We start from the raw sequence: 25807 nt of genomic DNA, 5'->3' as shown, positions 1-25807 counted from the left end.
GCAACGATTGATCAGTCGCCGCCACTCGAAAGATCAAGATCTCTCACCAAGAAGGTGACTTCAGTGCGATATCCACAGAGACATCTCTAAACAAGGTAGTGGTCTCCGCAAGGTCGCACAGACGTTGGAGACGTCATAGACAAGATCTGTTTCGTATAAAGTGTAGGTAACGTCGCGGAGACGTCTCCGAGACAAGCTGGGCATCCCGACTAGGAAAAAGGTCTCCGAAAAATCAAACATATTCCGGTCTCTCGCGACCCTGCGGAGACCGTGCTTATTTGCAGGATACGTGGCGGAGACGTCGTTGAGATGTCTCCGCGAACAGCTAGAGTCGAGTCGCCACCAGGTTGTCACCGAGTCTCCTAGTCAGTGAGATGCCCACTTAAGTGTGGGTCGAACTCTAATGCAGGTGTTTCAGTCAAAGACAGTGATATCCACAATCACTCGATTGGCAGAAACATGTTACAGAATATTTTTTATCACTTTTTGTCAACCATAATTATGAATGTTCGAGCTGTCGAGGTAAGATTAATTATGTGAGAGGATTGTGTCTTGGAAAAGGAAGTAAGCTGGGCTCTTGAAAACATTTATGACAAGGACGTATTTGTTCATTTTATTATGCTTTTGCCTACGATGTGACCGTATACATTCGTTCAATACATCTCTGCATGTAACAGGCAGCTACTTTAGCGCAAAGTAGTCATAGTATTCATTGCTTGTGTAGGACTAAATCACTGCTAGCACTTTTGAGTGGTAAACTCCACATGTAATTTCTGGAATCAGTCATGTTCGTACATTTTGCATTTCCTCTGTGCATCCATTTGTGTATTTGTCAATTTTGCTTTTCAACTGAAAGTAACCTCACTGTACGTGACCGTAATATTATAAAGTAATCGAAAGAAGTAAAAAGCGAAGATTGCTTATGTTTTTGCAAATTCGAAAAAAAAAAGAGATTGCTTTCGACGTACGTACACATGGTTCCATATGTTGCATCTATAAACAGCGAATGTTGTCTTACAACAAATGTTTTACGCAAATGTTCAGTCACTCCGTAGAAAAGGATTCATGAATAGTCTTTAGTACTACCGTTGTTCTATCTTAAAACTTTACATGCGTTCATGGCATGATGCTGCAGTCCATACCTGATAAAAGTGAGGTTTTAAGGTGGAGCTTGTTACTTAGACAGAGAACGTCAAGCAAAATATTCTTTCTTTACCAAATGTTTACAGTGTAGTCAGTTGCCTTTCGAGAATGTGTGCTGCAATGACTCCCAACAAATTATCTACTCTGGTGGTCATGAAAATGAAAAGAAAGATTACTGGTATTCCTCATGTCGTATGTTTTTTTTTTCAAACTAATTCTTAATTTCACTCAGCGTAAACAAATTTTGCAAACGATTAGGAAGGATGTATCTGTCCAGTTCTGTTCGTCTCGTGCACGCATACCTTAATGTGGTAGTCTTATTTCTATATTGTTACTATCATTATTACTGCTTTATGATTTTATTATTCTAAATATGTTTATTATTGTAATTATTACTATGATCATAATAGTAATGATAATAATAATAATTGTTATTATTATTATTATTATTATTATTACTGTTATTTTTATTAATGTTATCATCATCATTGTATAAATTCAATAAGGGTGCACCAGACCTTATCTGAATATAAGTGCATGAAACAACCTCAGCGTAATTTGAATTTACGAGTGCACTGATAATTAAGATTCTGCTTACAGGCCTGACGTTCTTGCTTTTCATGATCGTAGTTAAGTGTATATACAAGTACTTTAATCAACCCATATACGAGATTCTTTTTTTTTATTTATAAAGCTAGATAACATTTTGTAGTGACCTCACGTTAGATTCCATCATAGCTAATAAAATCCCTGCATTTATATCATATCAGTCAGTTATTACTGGAAAAGTTATACATGTATTATAAACAAATTGTAAATACTCAATAAAGTTTGAGTCAATTTATTGAATTATTCCATGAGCGTGAGATTGTGCAATCACTTCAGGTGAACTTGGTGAAACTTGCCACTTTCAACTGATTTCATTAAAATTATACTCTCATATATGTGCATAATTGCATAATTGCACACACGTACATATTATGTATGCATATATATATATATATAATACAAATTGCAATATATGATACGTTGTACTTTCTGTGGCATGTGAAGCAATGGTTGTGAATACATGAAATATTCTATAGGCAGGTTACCACATCCGAGGTCGGCAAAGTTCTGTAATAATCGCCAGTTAACCTAGAGCTTTTCAGTCAGATTTCATTGATTCATTAATTTAGTTTAGCTTTCTTTTATAAACATGATATAAAATGAATACATTAAATTTGGAACATTACTGTTAATGATATAAACTTTTTACGGAAGGCGGTTACAAACAAAGATTGCATACATGTATTTTGAAGTAAGCATATACGTGTACATTTATATCACATACAATCTTGTAAAGGCGTAGTGATGTTGAATAATAAGACAATTATTTTAAGGAACGAAAACAGAAAAGTGTCAATGCAGTTAACTAAATCTTACTAACGTTTGTACGAGAAGCCTATTGAAAAGCTAATAAGCTTGCATAAGTTTAGGTAGACTGAAAGAAACAAGCATGAAAATCGAACATATAAAGATATAAACGCACATACATAGGAACACATGCCTTGGACATACTCTAAAAGACAGTACCGCACAGATAAAGAAGTTTGCATAAGATTAGGTAGACTAAAAGAAATAAGCATGAAAATCGAACATAAAAAGATGATTACAAACGCACATACACTGTACATAGGAATACGGGTCATGGACATACACGTATACTAAAAGACAGTGCCGAGCAGATATAAACAAGTACAAGTAATACGTCTTTGACATTCAGCTGAATTTTGACGGGATTGAAATTTCAAGTCTGTGATGAGAGACGTTGTCAGCCATGATTTACTGCAAGGCACACTACTACACAGTTAAGCACGAAACAACAGTGAGCAAAGGGGAAAACAAACAGACAAACAAACCAACGATCAATGATAGCACTGACCATGTTCTGTGCACCAAGTGAATTATTCTTAATCAGTACATTAAATGTCGCTTTCATTTCTCTTATCCGACAATACCGAGCACATCTATGCCCCACGGACTTTAGCGTCGACGTCTTCTTCACAGCTTTTTGGAAACACGTCACGTGATATATTTACGTCATTTAGACGACATTGTGTACCAACGCAAGACGTATATAAAAAAGACGTCATATTTTGACGTCTTTTTTAAAGGACAAGTTCACCGTCATAGACAAGTGGGTTGAGTGAATGCAGCAATATTAGTAGAACACATCAGTGAGAGTTTCAGCAAAATCGGACAATCCGTTAAAAAGTTATGATTTTTTGAAGTTTCTGCTAAGTCATGGCTGGATGAAAAGACTACTATAGCTTGTGATATCACATGAGTACAACGGTATAAAGAAAGAGTAAAGAAAATTCAACATATTTCCATTTTTCTCCCATAACAAAAGAACACTCGACTTCTCTCTTTCAGAAGGTAGGGGGAATAATATTACCCTTAACATACGTCAGTAGCAAGTCGAAGAACTGTGCACTTTATTCAAAAAGGAAAGTTTTGTGAAATTCTCTTTTTATTTTCCTTATATAGTTGTACGCATGTGACAAAATACACTGTAGTAGTCTTCTCTTCCAGCAGTGACTGCGCAGATACTTAAAATATTTGTAACTTTTGAACGGATTGTCCAATTTTCCTCAAACTTTCACTGATATGTTCTACTAATATTGCTGCATTCTCTCTCTCCTTATGTATATGAAGGTGGACTTGTCCTTTAAGGTCTTCTGGTACGTGTCACGTCATATTTACGACTAATTTCATATTATGCTCCTTAAGTAGATGTCTAGTGCACAACCAATGAAAATGTAAACAAGTCAGCATATTTCATAATATGTAAATGACCTATCCTACACACTCTATTATCCTATATTATATGTCTACGTCCTATTTCTATCTAGAATCTTAATGCTCATATAGCTTATACACTTACAGAAAATTGTAATGCTTGAAAGCATGGTTAATAAACTAGATTCTATTCTTTTCAAGCCAGCTGAAATATGAAAATACATCCTGAAACACTTGTTGAAGTTTGAATAATGAATATCACAATATTCCAAGTATGCAATCTTTCACACAAGTTTGAATTCAATATAAATACCTTATAGGATAATATTTTTACTCATTCCCACGATTAGCTTTTGCATATGCAGATCATTTTTCATGAATTTTCATGATCGCTATAGAAACAAAACGTATGTCGACTTTTGACGACTGTATGACGTCTTAATGACGTCTTTATGACCAAAAGACGCGCATCAAGAATGGAAAAACCCGCGGATCATGCCATATGGAAACATGAAAGTTGGAAAAATATAGGCTGCAATATGTCATTTTTTTTTAAATACTTTGTACAGAAATCTCTCAATGAAAATTCATGATCGATGTAAAAAAAAAACACAACAGCAATCAGCCAACTGGAATCGAATTTATTTGCACATGCCATGGTCTCTTAATAAAAATGCATGATCGATATGAGAACAAGTAGAAATTACGTTCCAACTGAAATACCCGCCTTTTATTCACGCACGCACACACACACACACACGCACACACACACACAGATAAAAATAATTTTGTATACGTATCAGCCTATTGATTTTTCTTAGTAGGTCTCATAGCCAAGATTGTTCTAGCTGTTTAACCTCGAATAAAATGACATATTTTAGTGTTCCATTTCATTTAATAATGTTATGATGAAATAAACTGGTTAATCTGCCACTCTTGACCGGTACCGTGCTTAGACTCCAACTGGTATGAATTTGCCCAGTTTGGTCTGTCCAATTACTCCAAGTAAAGGCCATTTAGTGTGCCAGTCTGTCATGTTGTTGTGAAGTCGAGTATTTCCTAGCTCTCTTTACTGTCTAATCCTAGTTTTCGTTCAAATGTCTTTTGTTTTACTGCATTTTCCCCGGTCAATGTTCTTTTCTCTTCCTCCCCCCACCACTTCCTTCAGTTTCATTGTTTTCCTTCTTTTTGATCCCGGTTTATCATTCTCCGAAGCCCTAGATTAGTTCTCCTGCCACGCCTTCACTCCGTTCTCTTGCTCGTTCTCCTTTCCATTCCTGATCCTCCAGAGTAACCAGTTCCTCAAACGTAATCTTGTCCATAAAGTGCTTGCCTCAACTCCATTTTCAGCTGGTAAGTTTTCTTGCTCATAACCTCGGCCTGTTCTTCAACCTTCTGGGCCGCTGTTGTCACTGCGTCCCTGCGTTTGAGAGTGAAAAATTTTAAAGTATTAAAGGTAGGGAATCCCATTTGCATGCCTCAAATGAAGAGTTGTATAAATACAGTGGTATGTTGAAGAGAGTATCATTTTAGAAACTCCCATAAAGTATTGAAAGTGGAAGGTAACATTTAGTACATTTTTATTGACCGTTAGATTTTGAATTAGAATTTTTTTCGGGGCTCACCGTAAATTCCAGTACATTACTAGGCTACCTTTGCAGACCCATGCACTGCACGTGTGTCCATCATGTATATTTTGTGAAGAAAGTTCATCAAAACTTACAAACATTTCTATATACATTCTTGCCACACACTCTATATGTTATTACATCAGCTCTTATACTTTTAGATTTGTGTTTATAGATAAAAAATACAGAAGACTGCAACAAAAAGGCTTAAGTGTGGCTGACACACAGAACTACTGAGTAGTTGAGTTTTGTGCATTATTCAAATTGTAGATAACTGTTGACTTCCAAATTTCTCAGCAGTGGCCTTAAAAAGTCCCCTGAGGTTCATATTTAATGTTTTGCTGCATTTTGGGAGGTTTGTAAAAGGGATCCCCTACCTTTAACTCGGTTTAGAAGTCTACGAGAAAAATGGGAGATGCTACATTTTAAACAAAGGAAGTGTCCCGCTTAAGCTAAACGCCCTCAGCCCTTATACTCACCAATTTAGTTTTGGGTAGCATTTTCCGTCAGTTTTAAAACAATCACCGAACCGACTATCTATCATATTCTTACTGTCCAACTTTAGCAAGATATCGTCAACACGTTAAGTACAGAGCAAACCACAGACAAGAAAAATGCCTTCCAAGAACTCATCCCAATGCTCATGTGATTAGGTGATCATCTTGACTGTAATGTATCGTATCATGAAGTCCAATATATATATATGTATATATATATACAATTTTTCTCAAGTAACGCATTGTTCATTACATGATTGTGTAGAATACAAAATGAAAATGCACAATTTTAAACAGAAAGTAATATTAACAAGGAGAAATGGAAATATAGATCGGGATCGGCACTATACACCATCTGTCATCGTGCTCATCGAAATGTGCTACACACTCCCTACACAGGTTGCTTGCTCTATATACAGAGTCCGTTTATTCGGACTTGCCGGAACTCTCGAATAAAATAAATTACCTTGTTCTTGCAACTCATACAACTGTGCCCCTCAAAAACATGCATGTCGCTTTAATGTCGTGTCTGCCAAATCGTATGAAAGTCAATTTCATATATAAGAATGAACTGTATGTAACCTTTTAAGGGTAGAATATACTACAGAACATAAAAAAGACAGAGCGATAAAAAAAATGTCTAATGTAACCCTACCTTCTACATATAATGACATTTGTTCTCAAGTTTTTGTATACTAGCATATTTATTCCCTATTCGCCGCACGCTCTTGCTAATTTTTTTGTTTGATTTTATTTATGAGATCGTCTTTAAGAATTGATACATGACATGCCTACTATACGTGCACTTTGCCCGAGACGATGTATCGACACTATATATCTTGGTAAGATATCAAACTATCACACGTTTCTTTATATTTCTTGAAGGGAATATCTTATTCCCTACAAGAACAGCAGAGGCTCCAATTTAAGCAGAAGGCCGAGTTAATGCTACAAATACGATTGCTAAATTGGCACAATCATTTTTTCATCAATAATTCTGGAACATACTTTGTGGTATAATACTATAAGACTTACATACAAGATATCTCAAAATAAATATATCTGAGCCACGTCTTACTGATTGTCACCGATGAGCTTGTTTAACTGTCCTCCACAGATAGTAATGCCGTTAAGCTGTAACAGGAAAATATGAAACAAAACAAAATAACGTTATGTAAATATGAATATAAACCTACATTTGTATGAATAAATTTGGTTTTTAAATTCCGTTTATGCATTGCATCATTCCAAATTACAACGTAACGGTTTCACTACTTTTTCTTGCAAACAAGGAATGCGAAGGCTCAGTGCATAACGTGGTGTATTCTTTACATTGGTGAGGGTAAATTTAGATCAATATAAAAACTTAATATTGATGAAAATAAATTGGAAATTTCAACAGATGACACCATGTGATTTTTGTAATTCAGCTTATTACATGGAGAAAATATAAATATTTACCAGTCAGGGAGACTACCTATTTTGAGGGAAGATTGAAATCCCCCCAAAGAGGGAACATTGAACCGCGAGCAGATGTTACGTAACGGAGCGACGCGATATGGTCAGAGCGAACCGTTACAAATGTTCTTTTTCCAGTCGCTATGAGAATAATTCACCGAGAGGGAGAGAGAGAAACACATGTACACACACGCGAGCGTACACACACGGAGGGTCATCCGCATCGAGTTGGAGGACGGATCGTTGTGTGTAGCTATTTTTAGCGCTCCTCTCTCTCCCCCTCTCTCCTCCATCGTTCTGTTGCTGCGTACCCGTGATCAGTGATGATGCTGATAAGCAAAATCCCCAATCACTTACCTTTCGCGACCCCCATGGCAGAAAAAACAAAACAAAACAGCAAGTGAATTGACCATGCACATCGACATTGTGTTGTTGGAAGGCGGAGCATGGTCGTGCAGACCTATGTTTTGATCGAAGTTAGAGCACGAAGAAGAGACATGCAAGTTTGAAGAACAACAAAAACCTTCACAAGACAAGACTGATAGTGAGAGGTAATTATCATCTATTAACTCTATTTCAATTCCAACTATTTTAGTTAAAAGCATATGTAATTGTGACGTGTTGATCAAACATTTCTAGAGACAAAGTGAGGGTGGATGTCGCAATATAGTTCCCTGGTTCATTACCGTTATAGTGTACGTGTGATGTTGCGATGATCTAAATTAGATGAGGTAACCTTGTGGTTGCATGAGGCTTGTAACTTTTAACCCAGTGAGCATGATCGCAAGAGAGCAAGAAAGTATATGAGGACACTGATGGTCATGTAGCAAAAGAAAGAACCCCGGAGCTCCGGCGGTCCGCAGTTGACGTTCGACGGCTGTGCGAGAGCTCCAGCGTCATGCAACCTATTAGAACACCTACGGTGGCGGTGCCTTCCGTCTCTTGCTCTTTTCATTCGGACATTCCACAGAAATACGGGCAAACCAGGAGTTTAGGGGACCGGACTATCTAAGTACAATACCAGTTCTCACCAACTCTTGATCATTTGACGAAAAAATAACTGAATTGTTGATAGAAATATCGGCAAAAACATGACAGGCTACCACAATTCCCATAGACGTTGAAGCTCAGCGGTAACAGCGCTCACGTACGCACGGTTCATGCATAGCGCATTGCAGACACACACACAGTCCGTCCCTGTGTTTCGTTGAATAATCGCTGCAAAATAAGAACGCCTTGAAAGAAACTATGACACGGAGATTCAAAAAATACACTTTGGATTCGCGTTTTCATCCTTCAATTACAAATTTTCCTCACTATATGTGAATATTGATTTTTGGAGGAGATAAACTTTATTTATTCATCTTTCATTGGGTGGAATTTCAATATCAACATTAAATGAGGATTTTTTTAAGGTGAATTTTTAAAGACATGCATGTCAAAACGATGCAGTGATAGCCATTGACTTTGTACGCGTCGAACTTCGGCCAGAGACTGCGGAAGGGTCATGAATAGTTCATTAAGTCCAACTTTCCCGATTATTCGCGAATATCTCCATTCCCTAAAAATCGGCTGTCTCCCTGACTGTTTACTTAGAGGAGGGTTATGACGTCAGCAAATAAAGTGCTATAATCTTGATAATGTTAGACTAAGATTTAACAAAAAGAAAGATCAGCATTAAAGGTCATCGGGGTTCGTTAAATGTAGGTCCAGGATATCGGAAATTTTGGTGTTTGATTTCAGTGCATTGTTTCTGATTTGTTAGACAATCATTATCCTTTAACCACAAGAGATTTACCCTTTACACCGTAATACTCAAGTTTGCGGAGAATGGTTGTATGGTCAACAAGAAGGGGTGTCGAAGGATTTGGGCTAATCTAACAATGCTTTGCCTTGTTTACGATGGCTTGGGTCATTCTTTTGTGTAAATCTAAAACTGTGAAGTAACTCTATATCAGTCAAGTAATTTTTAAGGGAAGCATATCGAGAGCGAGTATGATAATATTATGCTTGGATGAAAGAGAGTCTTATTGGATAAAGACGATTCTTCATAGGATTTTAAATATACATGGTCGACATAGATGGTGGGGTATGTGAGGTAGGCGTAATTGCCACATTCTTATTACTAAACTGATGATGCATAAAGCGCAAAATCTGTTTACTTTTACTTTACAGCGGGTGGCCTTTGAAGCAATTGTCGTGAAGAATATCTCAGGCAGGTTATAGCATTCGATGTCACATCGTTCAAGACGCGGCAAACGACCGATAAACTGAGCGAAGTTTACCGCTGATGCTGACTCAGAAACCCAACCGTCGTAAAACTGCACATGAAGTTTACGGATCTGCAGAAACTAAAAAGTCAATCGTAGTTGTTTGAGGATATCAATCTTTTTCCTCCTTGTTCCATGAAAATAATGTCCCTCACTGCGTGCTAAGATACATCAAATCATGATGCAGTCATTGCTCTCCAGTGTAAACGAAAAAAAAAAAAACCAAAACAGATAGAAATGTATGGCCCCCTCAAAAAAAAAAAAAAAATAGCGCTCTCTCAACTGTGACGATCCTCGACAAGTGCTGAAAACAACAAGAGCTGCTATTCCTTGCATATCAAGACGAGTCTCTCTTGCCTTATTTCTAATAATTTCTTGTCAAAGAGAGAGAGAGAGAGAGAGAACCAACAGGCATATCTATGATAATGAAATCACTAATCAATTCATAAGCAAACGATGAGACTCGTGCATTGTCACAGTAAACAAACCTTGCAGGACGGCACCAAGGCGGTGACTGTTGAGAGGAAATCATCGGGAAAGCTCCTGCAGTTCACACTAAAGCTCGAAAGACATGGCATGGTGAACATCCAACGGGCCAAGTCTTCTCCCATTGACGAGTGGTGTTGTGAATTGCGACACAACGACAACTTTAGATTCCGAATCTGTATAATTGTTATGAACCCCCCCCCCCAGGAAATAACAAAGAGATAAAGGCAAACATTCAACAAATTCCTAATCAAATATAGTGAATAGAAGAATGACATCGGGATATAACACCCCGTTTACAGTGAGTGAAAAAGCCGGGCTCAGCCGCGGCCGAGCCAGGCCTTCATTTCACTTTAAAAGCCAAAGGCAAAAGGCCAATTGCGGTACCAAAATCGGCCGCGCATTTGACCCCTTTACAGTGGAGGGTTGGGCCGAGCACGGCCTCAGTTGTGGTACTCGGACTCGCAAGTTTTGTCCGTTTACAGTGCCCGGCCCGGGCATTTAATTCAAACTTTTCAATATTTTGTGGTAGTGGCCCTCTGCTTGTTAATAACGACCATTATTGGGAGCGCGCAGGTCGCAATTTGGTAGCGCATTTGGCCCAGTTTGAGTTTACAGTGAGAAAAGGTCTAGCCGCGGCCGAGACTACCGCCAGAGCTTGGCCAAATGCGCGGTCGATTTTGGTACCGCATTTGGCTTTTTGCGCGTTTACAGTGAAATGATGGCCGGGCTCTGCCGCGGCTGAGCTTGACACTGTAAGGGCGGACGTCCACTTGGGCGCGGACAAGCCCCGGAAGGGTTGCGGAAGCAAATTTTGTTATTTCGGCATCCTGTCCGCGACAGACGCGGAATAACTTTGTGAATCGGCTTGTCCTGGGACATTCCTAGGACTGTCCGCGGACTGTCCGCGGACTGACTGCGGACATTCCTAGGAATCACTCCGGAAGAGCGCGAAATACCTCGGAATATGCTAATCGTAGCCGGGCAGCGCGGAAACATTTAGGATTACACCAGGAATGAACGCGGACAATCAGGATGCCTTCCGGACAACAAAAGTTAGGCATGCGGACAAACTGCGGACAATACCAGGAAAATGGAAAGGTATAAATTTGGCGCTGACTTTGACTTTTCCTCATTTGACTGCTCACTGATGCTCATTGTTGTGCTTCAGCAGTAGCGGCTGATATTATATTAATATGATTAGTCAATATTATTTGATAAATGTGACCACCAAAAGTCGAAGAATAGGATTGTTTGCATGTCGGCTGACGACTCATTTTTTTTTTTTTTTATTTGTCTCATCTGGGAGAACAATTTTTTTCTCTGCCTACAGTCACATGGATGATATTCGTAAACTTTTTGAACCATGCATATATATATATTATATATATATATAATATACATAAAAATGCAAATGTAAATATGTATATATAGTCATGTTGATAAGGTAGTCCACGTGTGGGCAAGATAAAAAGATAAGTAACAAAACTGCAACAAAGTTCATGCTGTATTCACCAACGATTTATTTCTTCACAAGAAATAAACCGTTAGTGAATACAGCATGATCTTTGTTGCAGTTTTGTTACTTATAGTACTAACGGTTACTTATGTTACTATATATATATATATATAAATGTATATATATATGTTTATTTATAAATGTATATATATATATATGTATAATATATATATATACAGGGTGTATATATTGTTTATTCCCTTTTTTTTAGACATGTGCTTTATCCATCGTGAAGTATCTACATGTTTTGTCTGATACTTGCCAAATTGATCCTAATCATTAAATTTTTCTTTCTCTGATTTTTACCCTTGTGCATCTCTAACCCTCTCTTATTTTGATCACTTTTGAACATTTCCAAGCTTAGAGCTTACTAGCCTATTGTCAATGAAGTGTAAAAATGGGGAAATATTTGTAACCTACTTTAAATCACTTTTTTTTTTTGGGGGGGGGGGGGGTTCAGCTGGGCTGTCAAATTGGACAATCGAGTTTATTTGAAACTAAAACAAAAAGAGAAGAAAAAAATATTAGGTAATAACAACTACGAAAATCATTCAGGTAAAGAATGTTTCTGAAATGATTTGTGATGCTTAATGTGTACTTAAATATATACACTCAGCAAAAAAACAAAGCAAAAGAAAGACAGAACTTTATCACTTTTTCGAGTTCATGATCTATCGCTTTTTCTCTCATTTCACTTGAATTTTGAAGCCAGAAAATTCTTCATTTTCCTCCATCATCTTTAGCTTTCATTGTTATTTTGGGCTTCAAAAATATTACATTGTCATGAGACCACAGGTATTTCTTTGCAATTGAATTCATGCTTTTTAGTGTGATGAATTTGTCTTTTGTTCTAATATGTTGTATCATTAGAAAGCATTTACGTATGAATAACAACTTGTTCATGTTTATATAATACATTAACATTTAGCCAAAAATTCTATGCTTTTTTACTGAGTGTACTTCCACCTACTTTTGTTATTTTTCAGCTGGGCTGTCACATGGAACAACCTAGTTTGTTTGCAAATAAAATACGAAAACAACATAAAGGAAAATGTAGTATAGTAAGTAATAGGAACCAGGAAAGTCACTCAGATGAAAAATAATTTCTGAAAAGATCAAATTAAAACAAACTTACTAGGAAGTTAGGGGCTGATTTCACTTTTTTCTGGTTGCTTTTGGCACAGTCTCTACTACCTTCTTCTTTGCCTTCTGGGACCGGAAATTCCTTAGATTTACCTGTTCTTCATAGCTAGACGAAAGGTGTGCCTGTGATGGGGATATTTGCATGGGGGCTTCGCCTCCCTTCTTGCTCATTTTGCGTTTCATGGGCATGACGCTCGCGGAAAGTGTCGACATTTTCGTGTCTGGATCACAAAATTTCCGCATCGGTTCCGGACACTTGCATATATAGATCCGCATCGGCTCCGCGCTGTCCTAAAACATTCCTGGTGTCTTCCGCTTTCATTCGCGAAGCTTCCCCACACCGCGGGATTCTTTCCGGAGCGTGTGCGGAAGGAGCGGAAGGGTTCCGGACAAGCGGGACATCCTCAGGACATCGTCAGGACAAGTCGCCGAAGGTGTCAGGAAGTTCATTTCCGCGTCCAAATTTTGGTCTCGATCAAAATTTGGACGCGGAAATTTTTCTCTCTCCCGAAGGTGCGGAAACACCCGGACATGTTTAGGACAGTGAGCGGACACGTTCAGGAACGTGCGGACAGGTTCCCGAAGGAGTGCGGAATACCAAATTTGCATTCCGGGGCTTGTCCGCGTCTTGTCCGCGCCCTAGTGGACGCCTGGTCTAAAGGGACAAAATTGCTGGACCGAGTACCACAATTGAGGCCGGGCCCGGCCCGGCCCTGCACTGTAAACGGGGTCTTAAGTAGTTTGTTTGTAGTAGCTGGTGAAATGGTGACAATAGAGTAATGAATAAGGACAGACGTATTTAGATACCGGCCACGCTCCTATAACACGAAATATGTAAAAAAAAAAAATGTCAGTCTGTCATAAGTACCATTCCTGTATAATAGCGTTTTAATTGTTATTTCGGCATTCTGGTGAACTCTTGCTGCGGCATGTACTTTTTTAACTGTTACTTCGCAATGTACATTATGCTGGTAAGTATGTGTTGGCTCAGTGAGTAGAGCGGCTGCCCTCACAATCGGGAGGTCGTGGGTTCAAACCCCGGCCGCGTCATACCAAAAGACGTTAAAAGATGGGAGTTGCTGCTACCTTGTTTGCCGTTCAACAGTTGAAAGGGTTAGAGCAACGTCGATCTGGCGCTGCTCAGTGGCTGCCGGGCCCACGATCAATTGGGCAAAATGAATTTCCATTCTTGGACAATAAAATTTGGAGTTTATATCCAAAACAATTATTAAAAAAAAAATTATATCATCTTCTGTATAAACGTTTTGCTATATAATGTACATAAATTATGCTCATGAATATTATTCAGGGCTCCATGGAAGACCACTATTTATTGGTGAATGGGCTACCCTGACAAAAGATTAGAAATAAAAAAAAAATAAGTTAAATGAATTCCAATCAACAAGATGTAAAAAATTGCATCTTCCATTTCATAGCATAAAAAACCTAATCCCTTGGTAAGAAATTATTGTCTTCCTACTTGTTTGAACATTTCCTTGATTGCTTTTTGCCAAAATCTTTCCGCATTTCATATTCTTGGAAAACAAAATTACGTATTTCCCTTAACGATGATTTTCTTTCGACATTGGAACAGACTTGGAGTAAGGTCACAGTACAATCAATCAAAAGCTAAAATTATACTGAGTTTGATTTGTAAGGTAATTGCTCATCTGAAGAAGAGATCCTGAAAGGCATTTGTTAAAAAAAAACATAAATGTCTAAGCGGGCACGTCCATGAAGACAGAATTCAGTCCAATTCAGTTCCATTCCGAATGATACGAACTACAAAAGTGTATGCTCACAAACAAAATTTTAATTATGCATACTGTCAAAGTGAACACTACAAAAAATAGGTTCAACGTTGCACTTTTACCACTGTCACCCTTGGAGCACCTTCACGGGTGCTCCTTTGCACCTTTCAGACCATAAAGGTGCACGTTTACACATTTAAAGGTGCTCTCATTGGAACTATGGTAGAGGTGCAAAGTTGAACCTTATCTCTCTTAGGGTGTAGACGTACCTCTCTTTGCGCCATATCGGTAGCTGTTGAGAAGAAATCATCCGAAAAGCTCTTGCAGTTCACAGTAAAGCTCGAGAGACTTGGCATGGTGTACACCCATCGGGCCAGGGCTCCGCCCATGGAGGAGTGGTGCTGTGAATCGTCACGCCAATACATCGTCAGATCTTGAATCTGAAAAAAATAATAAAGTAGCAAAGACTATGGTGCATAAACGCAATTAAATCATGTGAATACTGAAGAAATACTGTTTGCATATAAGTAAATGAAAAAGCCAGGAACATGCCACAACACACTTAACACACTAAACACATATAACACAGCTACAGATTTACACACTTCTCATGTCAGCAAATTACAATAGAAATAATATCCAATTTGAATGCCAAATAGAGATTTTAACTGACCTATAGCGAATTATTTTGCCATTGAAAAATTAAGATAAGATAATTTTTCTTTGGGAACAATTACTATGTCCATCACAGAAAATATACATTCATGATATTTCACGTATTTTCATAGTCAAATGTGAATTATGCATAGTAAAAGGTGACATACTTGCGACGACTCCGCCAATTTGGCGGCTGTTGAGAAGAACTCATCGGGCAAGTAATCGTGTTCCAAACTGAAGCTCGAAAGACTTGGCATAGTACACACCCACTGGGCCAAGTATCCTCCCAGCGGAAATTCTTGCTGAGAATCGTTGTCCCAGTTACTGAGAATCAACTCGAGATATTGAATCTGTCTCAAATCAAAACAAACCAACCAAACTATCAAGCAAACAAGGAATTATATCAAATGAATGTGAAAAGAATCTGTGTTTACCATCAATACATAATACCAATTACAATATAATGCGTCCCCCTCCCCCTCCCCCTTTCGGCAAACAAACACATAGTGCAGCAACGACAAGTGGGCCTTATAGAAAGAAATTACATTATAAAATACGTGATTTAAAAAGGTATCTTATCAATGTTTGTAAGCACTTACCTGACAGTTCGAAGCCTTTTCGCTGAGGATCTTGTAGAAGTCAGAGTGAAATTGTGAGGATATTACCGATACTTTGCGCAGCACACTGCTGGAACCCATTCCCTCCGCCAAGTCACGTGACATTGTTCTCCCGCAGTTCATATCAGCAAGAGATAACGAAAGCTAATGGAAACGAGTATTAATTGATTGTAGTGACGTAATAATTCACTTAACAGTGCCCTTGCAAAGTGTACATGCAGTTGTTTTGGCAGCTCATAAAATCGGAGCAAATTTGATGAATTTGATGCATTCAATTCATATCATAATTCAATAATTAATGTTTGTGAAGGGAGGAATGCATGCTGCTCCATTTGTTGTACAGTGCGTGTAAAAAAAGGGTAATCCGACTTTGGAGGGCTATACTACTTTGTAACTGTCAGCTATGGAGAGAGCAATGTTGGTTTTTCAGAGAAGGGGGAACTCTTCCTCTTTCAGTTGGTACGTAATTATGTCGATAAACTTCATGCATGACTGAGCACATGAACTTGAAAGACAACAATGATGAATTGCACTTTTTCCAAGTTCGCGTGTTATTGTGAAGGAACAATGCATGTCTCACCGCATGGATGAGATCTTTCGATGTAAGTGATCAAATTATCAGGCCACCCTGCACGATTGCAGGTTCGTGTTTAGGGTTTCTTCTAACCTTTTGTAGTTCGTAACCTTCAACATGGCCACGTTGTTGATAGCTTTGTCCTTCCTATAAAGGCTGAATCATTATCCATTTTCTCTCTTCATATTCAGGACATGGTTTGTCGCTGTAAGCTATGTCGCAAACATGAACAGAGAAAATGGACAGAAGTGTTGAACTCTGTGCGAGTGACCAAGTTGTCGGACAGGTGGCCGTGCTAAAGGTTATGGACCATAAAATGTCAGGAGAAACCCTAAACACAAACCCTGGACACAAACCTGCATTCTTATAGGCTGACCTATTTGCCCACTTTCATTGACAAATCTCATCCAGGTATCAGTGAGACACGCAGTGTTTCTTCACAGTATCACGCAAACTTGGAAATTTAAAATTTAAAATTCATGTGCTCAGTCATGCTTAGGTACCAATGGAAAGAGGAAGAGTTCTCTCCTCACAAGTTCATGTGCTCGGTCATGCTTAGGTACCAATGGAAAGAGGAAGAGTTCTCTCCTCACAACCAACAAAGCGCTCCCCATAGCTAACAACTATGAAATAGTAACCCTCCAAAGTTGGATTACTTTTTTTTTATACGCTCTGTATAAGAACCAGAGCTGAGGGGCGGTAGAAATGCAGGCTTCATCAGCATTCATGTCGCAAGGCACTATAAATTTAATGAATACAGAACACGCAAGCAGTATCAAATCTCGCTTTGATGCACAGGGTCTTCAGTGTAATCATTCAACTTGAATGTGTACTACCAGTAGCAGTTTGGCAACTGTGACTTTTGTTTTTCACCCGATCAGTCTGATTTTACTGGAGCAACAGGATAACAGCCCTTTTGAAATTGAATTATTCTGTCATGATAAAACATCGCTTGACTCAACCAAAACTTTTCAAGAGGCCTCGTGAAAAGATATTAATACAATTTAGGAATAAAGTTTCTGCTTAAAAAGACAATATAATATAGACAACAAAAATGGAATGATAGTCATAATAGTGTCAAATCAACTCGACTCACACTCGACTTTACGAGAGGAAATCGCTTTATACCATAACAAAATGATTTCAAGTAAGATGCAAAACTCTCAAAGTGATTTTCCAGAATCCGCGTGGAGCTTTAAAACGACTGTAAAACAGCGTAAGAGGTTGATGAGCTTGCACTCAACTCACATAGAGGAAAGTGGACGCTTTCACAACAAGCTTTTCTACACAAAAAACACAATATTTTTTTTTGGCTGGACAAATCGACATCCAAGCTGTATCACTTACCACTTGATTACAGTTCACCATAAACACAACCCCTGCCTTTGTATGTTCTGACATACTTGATGACAATTCGTATTCTTCCCATTGTTTTCCCACTGCTCTGATGGCCTCCTCAGTGTGACATTCAAACGCAACATCAACACAGAAGTCACGTATTTCATGCTCTTTCGCAAGTAAGGAACCGGGTAAGGAAGAATTCGGAGCACAGTTTATCATCTGTTTGATGATATCAAGACCAAGTTCATTCCCTGAAGCTGAGGAGAAGTAGAGAAGGTAGCGGAACTCCTCAAAACGAGGAAGAAGTTTGCTTTTCAGCCAGTCGTACTTGGCGATATCCTTGGAGTATACATCTGCGATATATAATCCTGCAAAATATTCTTGGAACAATTTGTGAGGAAACGAAACCGTTGACACTACATAGGATGGAGCGTTGTCATCGCGCCGATGCTTCCTACTGATTACACCTTGCTCAATTGACAAAAATCCGACTCTGCAGCAGGTTTCCATGGCATCTCGACACTTGCTGAATCGTTCTTCAGGAAATGAAAGACTCCTATCAAATAAACATTTTAGCGCTATCTCACTTATGTCTTGAATTGCCCTGTCAACTTCTTTCAAGTGGGCAAGAACATTATGAATATGTGCATTTTCGCATGTTTTTGATGCGTAGTGTTCTTTCAGAAATCTGATTATTTCTCCAAATATACTGGAGAAAGTTTCCAGTTGTTGTATTTCTTTTCGTCTCTCTTCACTGAAGTCATTCCACATGAGACAAAGCATGGCACAGTAAATAGGGAAAGGGGTCATGTTCGACCGGATAGCATCATTTTCCTCCATAAAACTGATCAAGCTTTCTGCAAGAGTGTCCTTTTCTCTTATCCGAAAGTACCTTCTTATATAACTTGATACATTCTCCTTGTTAAAACCGTCAACGGTAATAAAAGTGTAAGCTTCGGCAAGACTCTTTTCCATCCTGATTTCATTTGTTCTCCACGGTCGTGTGGTCACTATTACTTTGCAGGATTTGTATTGCTCGCATCTCAGAATCCTAATGACCTCACTGCTATTCTTTTCACTCAATATTCCTTTAAACTCGTCAAACCCATCAAATACGAGAAGAATCTTATTTATATGTTTTGAAATGTATTCGTCTATCTGGTTCGTCATCGCTGTATTTGAATCAGAAAGATACTTTTTTACAATGCCACCGATACTTCTGACGTCTGTGCAGACATCTCGAAGAGGGATTACGAGCACCATGTCCAGATCCTGGAGAATCCGTCCCTGACACCAGTCCCAGGCGATCTTAGCGCAAAGTGTTGTTTTACCTGCACCCCCTTCACCCTGGACCAGGAGGCGCTTTGAAAGATTCCAATTGTCATCGCTGGACAAAAGATCGTCGTATGTTAATGGTGTGCTACGCATGCTGCTTCTGTCCATTAGACTCAAATTGGTATAGATGTCATCTAATTCAACACGTTCCATAAAGTTGAGTGGATCCACCATGATCTTGCGTCGTGACATACGGTAGTACTCTTTAAGCTCTTCTTTGCATTGCTGTACTTGTTTCTCTGTTAGAGATGGTTCTTGGCAGAGGACCAAAACAAAGAAGAGAAAAAATATTCAATCTATACATAAATATATATATATATATATATATATATATATATATATATATATATGAAGAGTTTGTTTGCAAAAACCGATAAGTCCATTTTTGAAGATTTTGAAGTAAGATCTCTGTCATAAAGTACAAAATAATACATTTTAAATGATATATTGGTCATTACATATAAAGGTACATTTTAGAAGTTATGGTCTAAAGAAGCAAAACATTTCTTATTATTCTCCTTATTTTTCTTGACCTTTAATCGCAAATATCTCTATTTGGCAAATATGGACTTATCGGTTTTTGCAAACAAGCTCTTCATATATATATATATATATATATATATATATATATATAGTGTGAAATGTGTGTCTTCAGCTGGTAAACCCCTGGGTCGTCGCACCTCTCTCTTTCTCTCTCTCTCTCTCTCTCTCTATATATATATATATACATACATGTATATATATATATATATATATATATATATATATATATTTATATATATATATAAAGAGTGGGAGAGAAAGAGAGAGAGATTGAAATAAGCTCAAGAATTTGTAGGGAAAGTAAAACATTACACACTGAAATGTCTTACAGCTATCGATGATTTTACTTAGTCAACGTGTATTTACGAATCCATGTGTATATTGATCTTTATGGAAAAGAAAATGAAAAAAGAAGAGAATAAATCTCTTTGAATCTCTTTTTAGGAATTTCGCTTTCGCTTTCATATAAGATTACAAATTGGTTTAACGAAAGCGAGTTAATGGCGGTGACACGTTGATTTTCGATTTATAGATTGTAGATTTGCAGATATTTTCTATTCAGGCTGTTACTTTTTATGTTGGAGATTTGTTCAAGCAACAGGAGAAGGGAGACGCCGGTAAAAGATTAAAGGGTGGGGGGGGGGGAGGGGCAGGCGTCCCTCCCCTTTTTTTCTTCTTTGTTTTTCTTTTGTTTTAACAAAAAGTAAAGAGGGGGCGCGCGCCCGGTGCGCCCCCTCTGGATTGGCAACTGAACTCCATCTTGTAACTGCTATAATATGGCCTCAGTTAGGTGGTAATGCCGCTGCTCGCTAAAGCAATAAGCATGGTAATTGACTCTGGTTTAATCCCATCTTAGTCCCTTCTCTTCGCTTTGTGTTTCTTAATAATACAGATAGAGCATACGATCTCATTCATGGAGAGTGACAGCAGAAGAAATAAAGACTACTTCTACACCTATACTTCTCCACAAAATCAAACTCTCGTCATTCTTAAGAAATTGATTACTTTCACAATATATACGTATTAACTTTGCTTAATATGGCAAAAAAAAATGACTCTCCATTTTTATGCATTACATAATAATTATCTTAATGTTTCTCATACTCAGCATAAATTGTTCTTCCCCATCAAATCGCCTTGGCTGGTGTGGTCTCCGCCAGCAGGGATTCCAGCCACATCCTGTGAAATATGACATCAACAAAGGCAGTAGAAGCATTGCGATACAAATAATAATTTTCCAATTTACATTTTTATTAGTAACATGATAGATATGTAGGCCTACATTCATGTATTGCACTGATCTGACATTACGATATATTTAGAATAAAAGATCAAATTTGAAAAAAAGATATATTATGCAGAACGGGTCAATTTGCACAATATCTATGATATCATTACGACAGTTCGACGTGCTCGAAGAGCTATTTTACAGTCATCCTATCCTATTTCAGGTAAAAATTATTGACCTTTTGAGCCTTGACCTTGGCTGACTTCACCAATATTCGAACTTGATCAACACTTTAGGTGATGCGCCTGTCGAGTGGATTCACTGGTTGCTATAACCAGTAAAAACCAATCAAAACTATTGAAAGTTATTGAGAGTACACCAAAGAATTGGCGACGCAGCCGCCGCCACCGGCGACGACGACGATGACGACCACGGCTTAGGGATGGAAATGACTCGCTCCCCCTACGCAGGAATTAATTGAAAAGCAATGAAAAAAAATCGAAACCTTTGGGCGGAAGGTATTCCGGATGGTATCTTTGCAGAAACTTTCCAACAAGGAGAAATATGATGGCTATAAGGGCTAGTACGCATGGTCCAATGATGAGACCCAAACTTTCAGGGTTTTCTGAAATGTAAAATATACACAATTAAAGCACGATTTCTTTCATGTCTAGATTTGCAAGACAGTAAGTATGTAAATAACAGCTCGGTATCTATACAATGTTCACATATCTTGTGTCAGTGCCCCCAGAATGGACCATTACTTTGGTAGAATCCTCAATACGCACATCTTGAGAAAATACCTATCAATAATATCAAAACATCAAAAAATAATGTCAAATATGTGAAAATTACTTTGAACAAAGGCTTATCTTTCTTTTTCTACATATTTTTGTTGGTGTAGCACGGTTTCTTAATTTTTTTGAATGGAATTGAATTGAACTGAATTGAATTGGATTGAAAACTAAAAATACCCGATTTAATTGAACTTTTTATGACAATTCTGACTCAAAGCATTCGTACAAGTATTATTTCTCTTTGTTTTACTTTTTGTTCACTGTTTTTCATCATTCAGAAAGAAACAGAAAATGACAATGTTTCAGTGAACCTCGTGGTATGGGCAGCGTGGTAATTTCAGCCGTCGACGTTCCATTCAACGCTTCTCCGGTAGCGGTGCACCTGAAAGTTTGCTCCGTCCCTTGTGAGGCTGAAACAGTGACGGTTTCGAACCTCTCGTACGTGCCATCAGACAGTCTTGCCTGGTGTGAAACCACAGAATTCAGTCTCTTTCCCGACTTCTCGGCCCACACCATGGAAACGTTAGGTTTGAATCCACTGACGACGCACGTGAGATTTAAAAAAGGAGTGTTGGAGGTAGTCTGGTATGTACACCGGCTTTGACTTGGCTGATTTTGACCAATGCATTCCTCAATGACATGTCTTGATGACATTGCTGGAAAAGTGGAAAATTATGTACAAAATGATATTTACTTTGTTCCGAATTCAAATCCCTACCGAGCAAATGACTTAAACAGTTGTTCAAGAATTATTTTCATCCCTTTTATACGAAAAACACAGCTATTTACTACAAAGCATTGAGACCAAGGCATGAAATATACTCAGACAATGATAAACCTGAACAGTGTTAACAAATGTAAAGCATACAATTAATTACACACTTACGATCCTATGTCTCTTGCCATGATTGCCAAAGGTATATTCATTTTGTCTTCGGTATTCTTGAAAGATTCCCATTTGTTTTTATCTTCTTATATAATCTATATGATATATAGATATAGATATGAATAAATAAATGTAATACAATACAGTATAGTATAAAACAATATTGTATAATATAATATTTACAATACGTACCAGCATAATTGCTAATACACTTCATGATGAATGCTGACTAGTAAACTAGTTTTAGTGAAAAGGATACGATGTTGTGAAACAAAATGGTGGGACATTTAATCGAAAAAGATAATTAGAAAATATTACTTACAGCTAATAGTTAAGAAGGTGGAATGTTCAAAGTTCTCAAGACTCCGAAGCACCACTTGGCAATTGTAAGTACCCTCATCGGCTACTGTTAGGTCGGCGATGACTAGGCTGAAGTTTTTGCCGATGTCGAACCGTTCGTCCACGCTCTCGACCTTCCCATCGAAATATTCAGCCTTCGTTGTCTTCTGTTGCTGCGACATGTTCTCCATGACCCAGAAAACAGCAATAGGTTCCTCCTGGATGTCACACCGCAGCCGGATGTTTTCTCCTTTCCATCCCCGAACGCTGGGGGCAGTGTCGACCGCTGAGGCTACACGATGGAAATTTGAACAGTATCATCTAAAGTTGTGTCATTGTATGTATGCATCCGATATGCAGATATAATGCAATAGTAAAACATTTCAGTTTGCATGCTAATTGTTTCCACGGCAAGTTTCGGACAACATAGGGACCAGATATATCTTGGTGTATAGGTTTCTCTAGCATGACCAGGCAAAATTTGTACACTCAATAAATGTGTGGGTGTGTGTGTGTGCGTGTATGTTTGAATTCTTCAGAGAAGACAGATTCAATTATAATAATAAAAAAAGTCACAAAGAGTAAATTGCCAGGTGAAATTCTGAGACCTTCAATTAGTTTTCTTTAATACAGCCGGATATAAGATTTTTCAAATAATTTGATTGGTCAATATAATAAACTCACGTAACTATATATAAGGAAATCATTTCCGCCCTGTTGTGTAAGGGTATTAGGTGAAAACAATTCTTGCCATCTGCAGCTAATTCTTAAATCGCGGGGGATCTTTGTCGACTTCCATAGCATTAGTACACAATGAAGCTACACTCTCAGTATATGCTGGTGATAACAAATACCACAATTAGCCATTAAGAATGTCCCTGTATATCAATTATTCTGACTCTTTTGATAGAACATTTTGCAAATATTCTACACACACCCACATACACACACACACACACACACACACACACACACACTAAAACATGTGCTGAATTGATAAAAATATGTACATAACATCGTTCAATCTATAAAGTTTTCAAGATTCTAAAGCTCCCTCCTGTGAGAGTGGGGACCTGTAACACGTTCCTCCCAACCCTAGCTCGATCACTTCGCTCCCTATAGATTTCGTACTCCCACAAGTATCATTTTTTTTTTCGTGTCCCCTACCCCTGAAAAAATGACAAAATCCTGCGTACGAACAGCATATTTACATTTTTTTAGAACTTATATTCTGTGTTAATTACAGATTATCTATGTAATAGACAAGAACAAAAGTTGAAAAAAAACCCCACTAAATTGCATAAGATAGATTAATGACTATAATTTGAATACAATGTATCATTGGCAATGAAAAATTACGCAGACCTATAGTATTAGCAGAGATTAGAAAAAAAAAAAGTCATCTAGACGTGGGGACTCTTTTAAGGAAGCAATGTGGTTGAATTAGGATAAAATGGCTTTCCTGATTTAAAAGTCTTCCGCCAGGTACAACCTGTTCTACAGACGGCAAGAAGATCACGTCTTTTCTCAATAAAGTTATCATATTTTCTTTGTAAACTCGCGCGTATCAAGAAAATTGACATAACCCCACCTTACGAAAATGAAATATTGAGTGGTTTTCACTTTCCTCTATAGCTCGATCTCCTTGTGTGTTGGTAGATGATGGACGCTCTCCACCCATTTTGCTATAAATCGAAAGCGAGGATCCAATTGAATTTGAATTCATACCCGCTAGATATAGCCTAGACACATTCCTTTCAATTCATTCATTTTATTTCATTTTTCAAAATACAGAACAATTTAAATCATGACAGAGGAGCAAAAAAAAAAAGTTATGTTAAGTTTAGAATCACTTAGAATGTACGGGTGATTAAAATTGGAACCCTTATTCCTAAAAAAGAAAAAGAAATAAGATAGAACGCTTTTCAACGATGACAATTAGAGATAGTTAAAAGAAACACACCCATACATAAACCAATTGATATGATATACTAATTATGTATTATAAATCTGTTAAAAATGCAATTAAACCTATTTGCATCCACACACACACATACACAAACTCCCACACACCCTGCAAAAATTCAAATAGAAGACGAGAGGAGAAAAATAAAACAAAAATAAGGGGAGTTTAGTGAACACTAGCCAGTTATCGATAGTGTTTGAATATACAGTGTGTTTTTATAAAACTTTAAATCTTGAAAGTGTGGTACGAGATTCGAGATCACCATCAACAGAATTCCATTCATTGACACTTATGAAACGAATAGACGTTAAACTCGAATATAGATGCGTTAGATGTTTCCGTAAATCGTAACACTCATTAATGAAATGAGGAAATAGTCTGGAACATATTATTCTTAAATACCTTAACAACATATTCGTATGGCTTTTTAACTTAAACAGCAAAATATTAAGTTTAACAAGATCATAAGTTGGGAAATTGCACAAATAGTGGTAAACTTGCAAAAGTAAAGTGACTATTACCTATACTGCACTAAAAACTCCTTTCTGGAGTGTGTAAAATGATCTGTTATTCGTCTACTCTGTATACGGTCCTTCAAAATTCCATTGCAGTAATTGAGATAAATCAAAAGTATTGTATGATAATTATATTGACCAATATATCGGAAGGCAATATGCATTTGAGTTTGGACAAAGCACCAATGCATTTCTTAATATTTTAGAGGTGACATATAAATGTTTGAGACATCGTATTTCCGGTAAAGGGATCCATGATTTAGAATCCATTCAATGACGTATTAGCTCATTCCTATCAAGAGAAGTATAAGCCATCACAACTTTTTTTTT

At 37.7% G+C, this 25807-nt stretch overlaps 2 protein-coding genes across 2 annotated transcripts in view; both read right to left on the bottom strand.

Moving 5' to 3' along the window:
- Positions 1–5229: 5229 nt before the first annotated feature.
- On the bottom strand, positions 5230–22287 carry LOC140239775 (NLR family CARD domain-containing protein 4-like). Its single transcript, XM_072319594.1, has 6 exons — positions 22083–22287; positions 17875–19457; positions 15936–16097; positions 9679–9852; positions 7131–7186; positions 5230–5347 (listed from the first exon to the last, which is right to left on the bottom strand). Exons 1-6 carry the CDS (start codon positions 22285–22287, stop codon positions 5230–5232), a joined length of 2298 nt encoding a protein of 765 aa, XP_072175695.1.
- Positions 22288–22971: 684 nt separating this feature from the next.
- The window catches only part of LOC140239772 (uncharacterized), a 52503-nt gene continuing 49667 nt past the window's right edge, over positions 22972–25807 (bottom strand). Inside the window, exon 12 of the mRNA XM_072319593.1 lies at positions 22972–23288. Within this exon, the coding sequence (XP_072175694.1) occupies positions 22972–23288 (317 nt within the window). The remainder of the gene's footprint in view (positions 23289–25807) is intronic.

Source organism: Diadema setosum, chromosome 16 (genome assembly GCF_964275005.1).
Source record: "Diadema setosum chromosome 16, eeDiaSeto1, whole genome shotgun sequence".
NCBI classification, from domain to species: domain Eukaryota; kingdom Metazoa; phylum Echinodermata; class Echinoidea; order Diadematoida; family Diadematidae; genus Diadema; species Diadema setosum.
Note: the sequence above shows the minus strand (reverse complement) of the source record. Positions and strands in the feature narration are given on the sequence as shown.

What these genes read in the sequence shown, in the direction of transcription:
- LOC140239775 (XM_072319594.1), bottom strand. Translation starts at nt 22,287, where the DNA reads ATGGTGTGGGCCGAGAAGTCGGGAAAGAGACTGAATTCTGTGGTTTCA. An exon ending in TGGTGAACTGTAATCAAGTG is followed by an intron (nt 16,098 to 17,874) that starts GTAAGTGATACA and finishes CGTTTCCATTAG; the next exon opens with CTTTCGTTATCTCTTGCTGA. An exon ending in CAAAGGCCACCCGCTGTAAA is followed by an intron (nt 7,187 to 9,678) that starts GTAAAAGTAAAC and finishes TTCCTGTTACAG; the next exon opens with CTTAACGGCATTACTATCTG.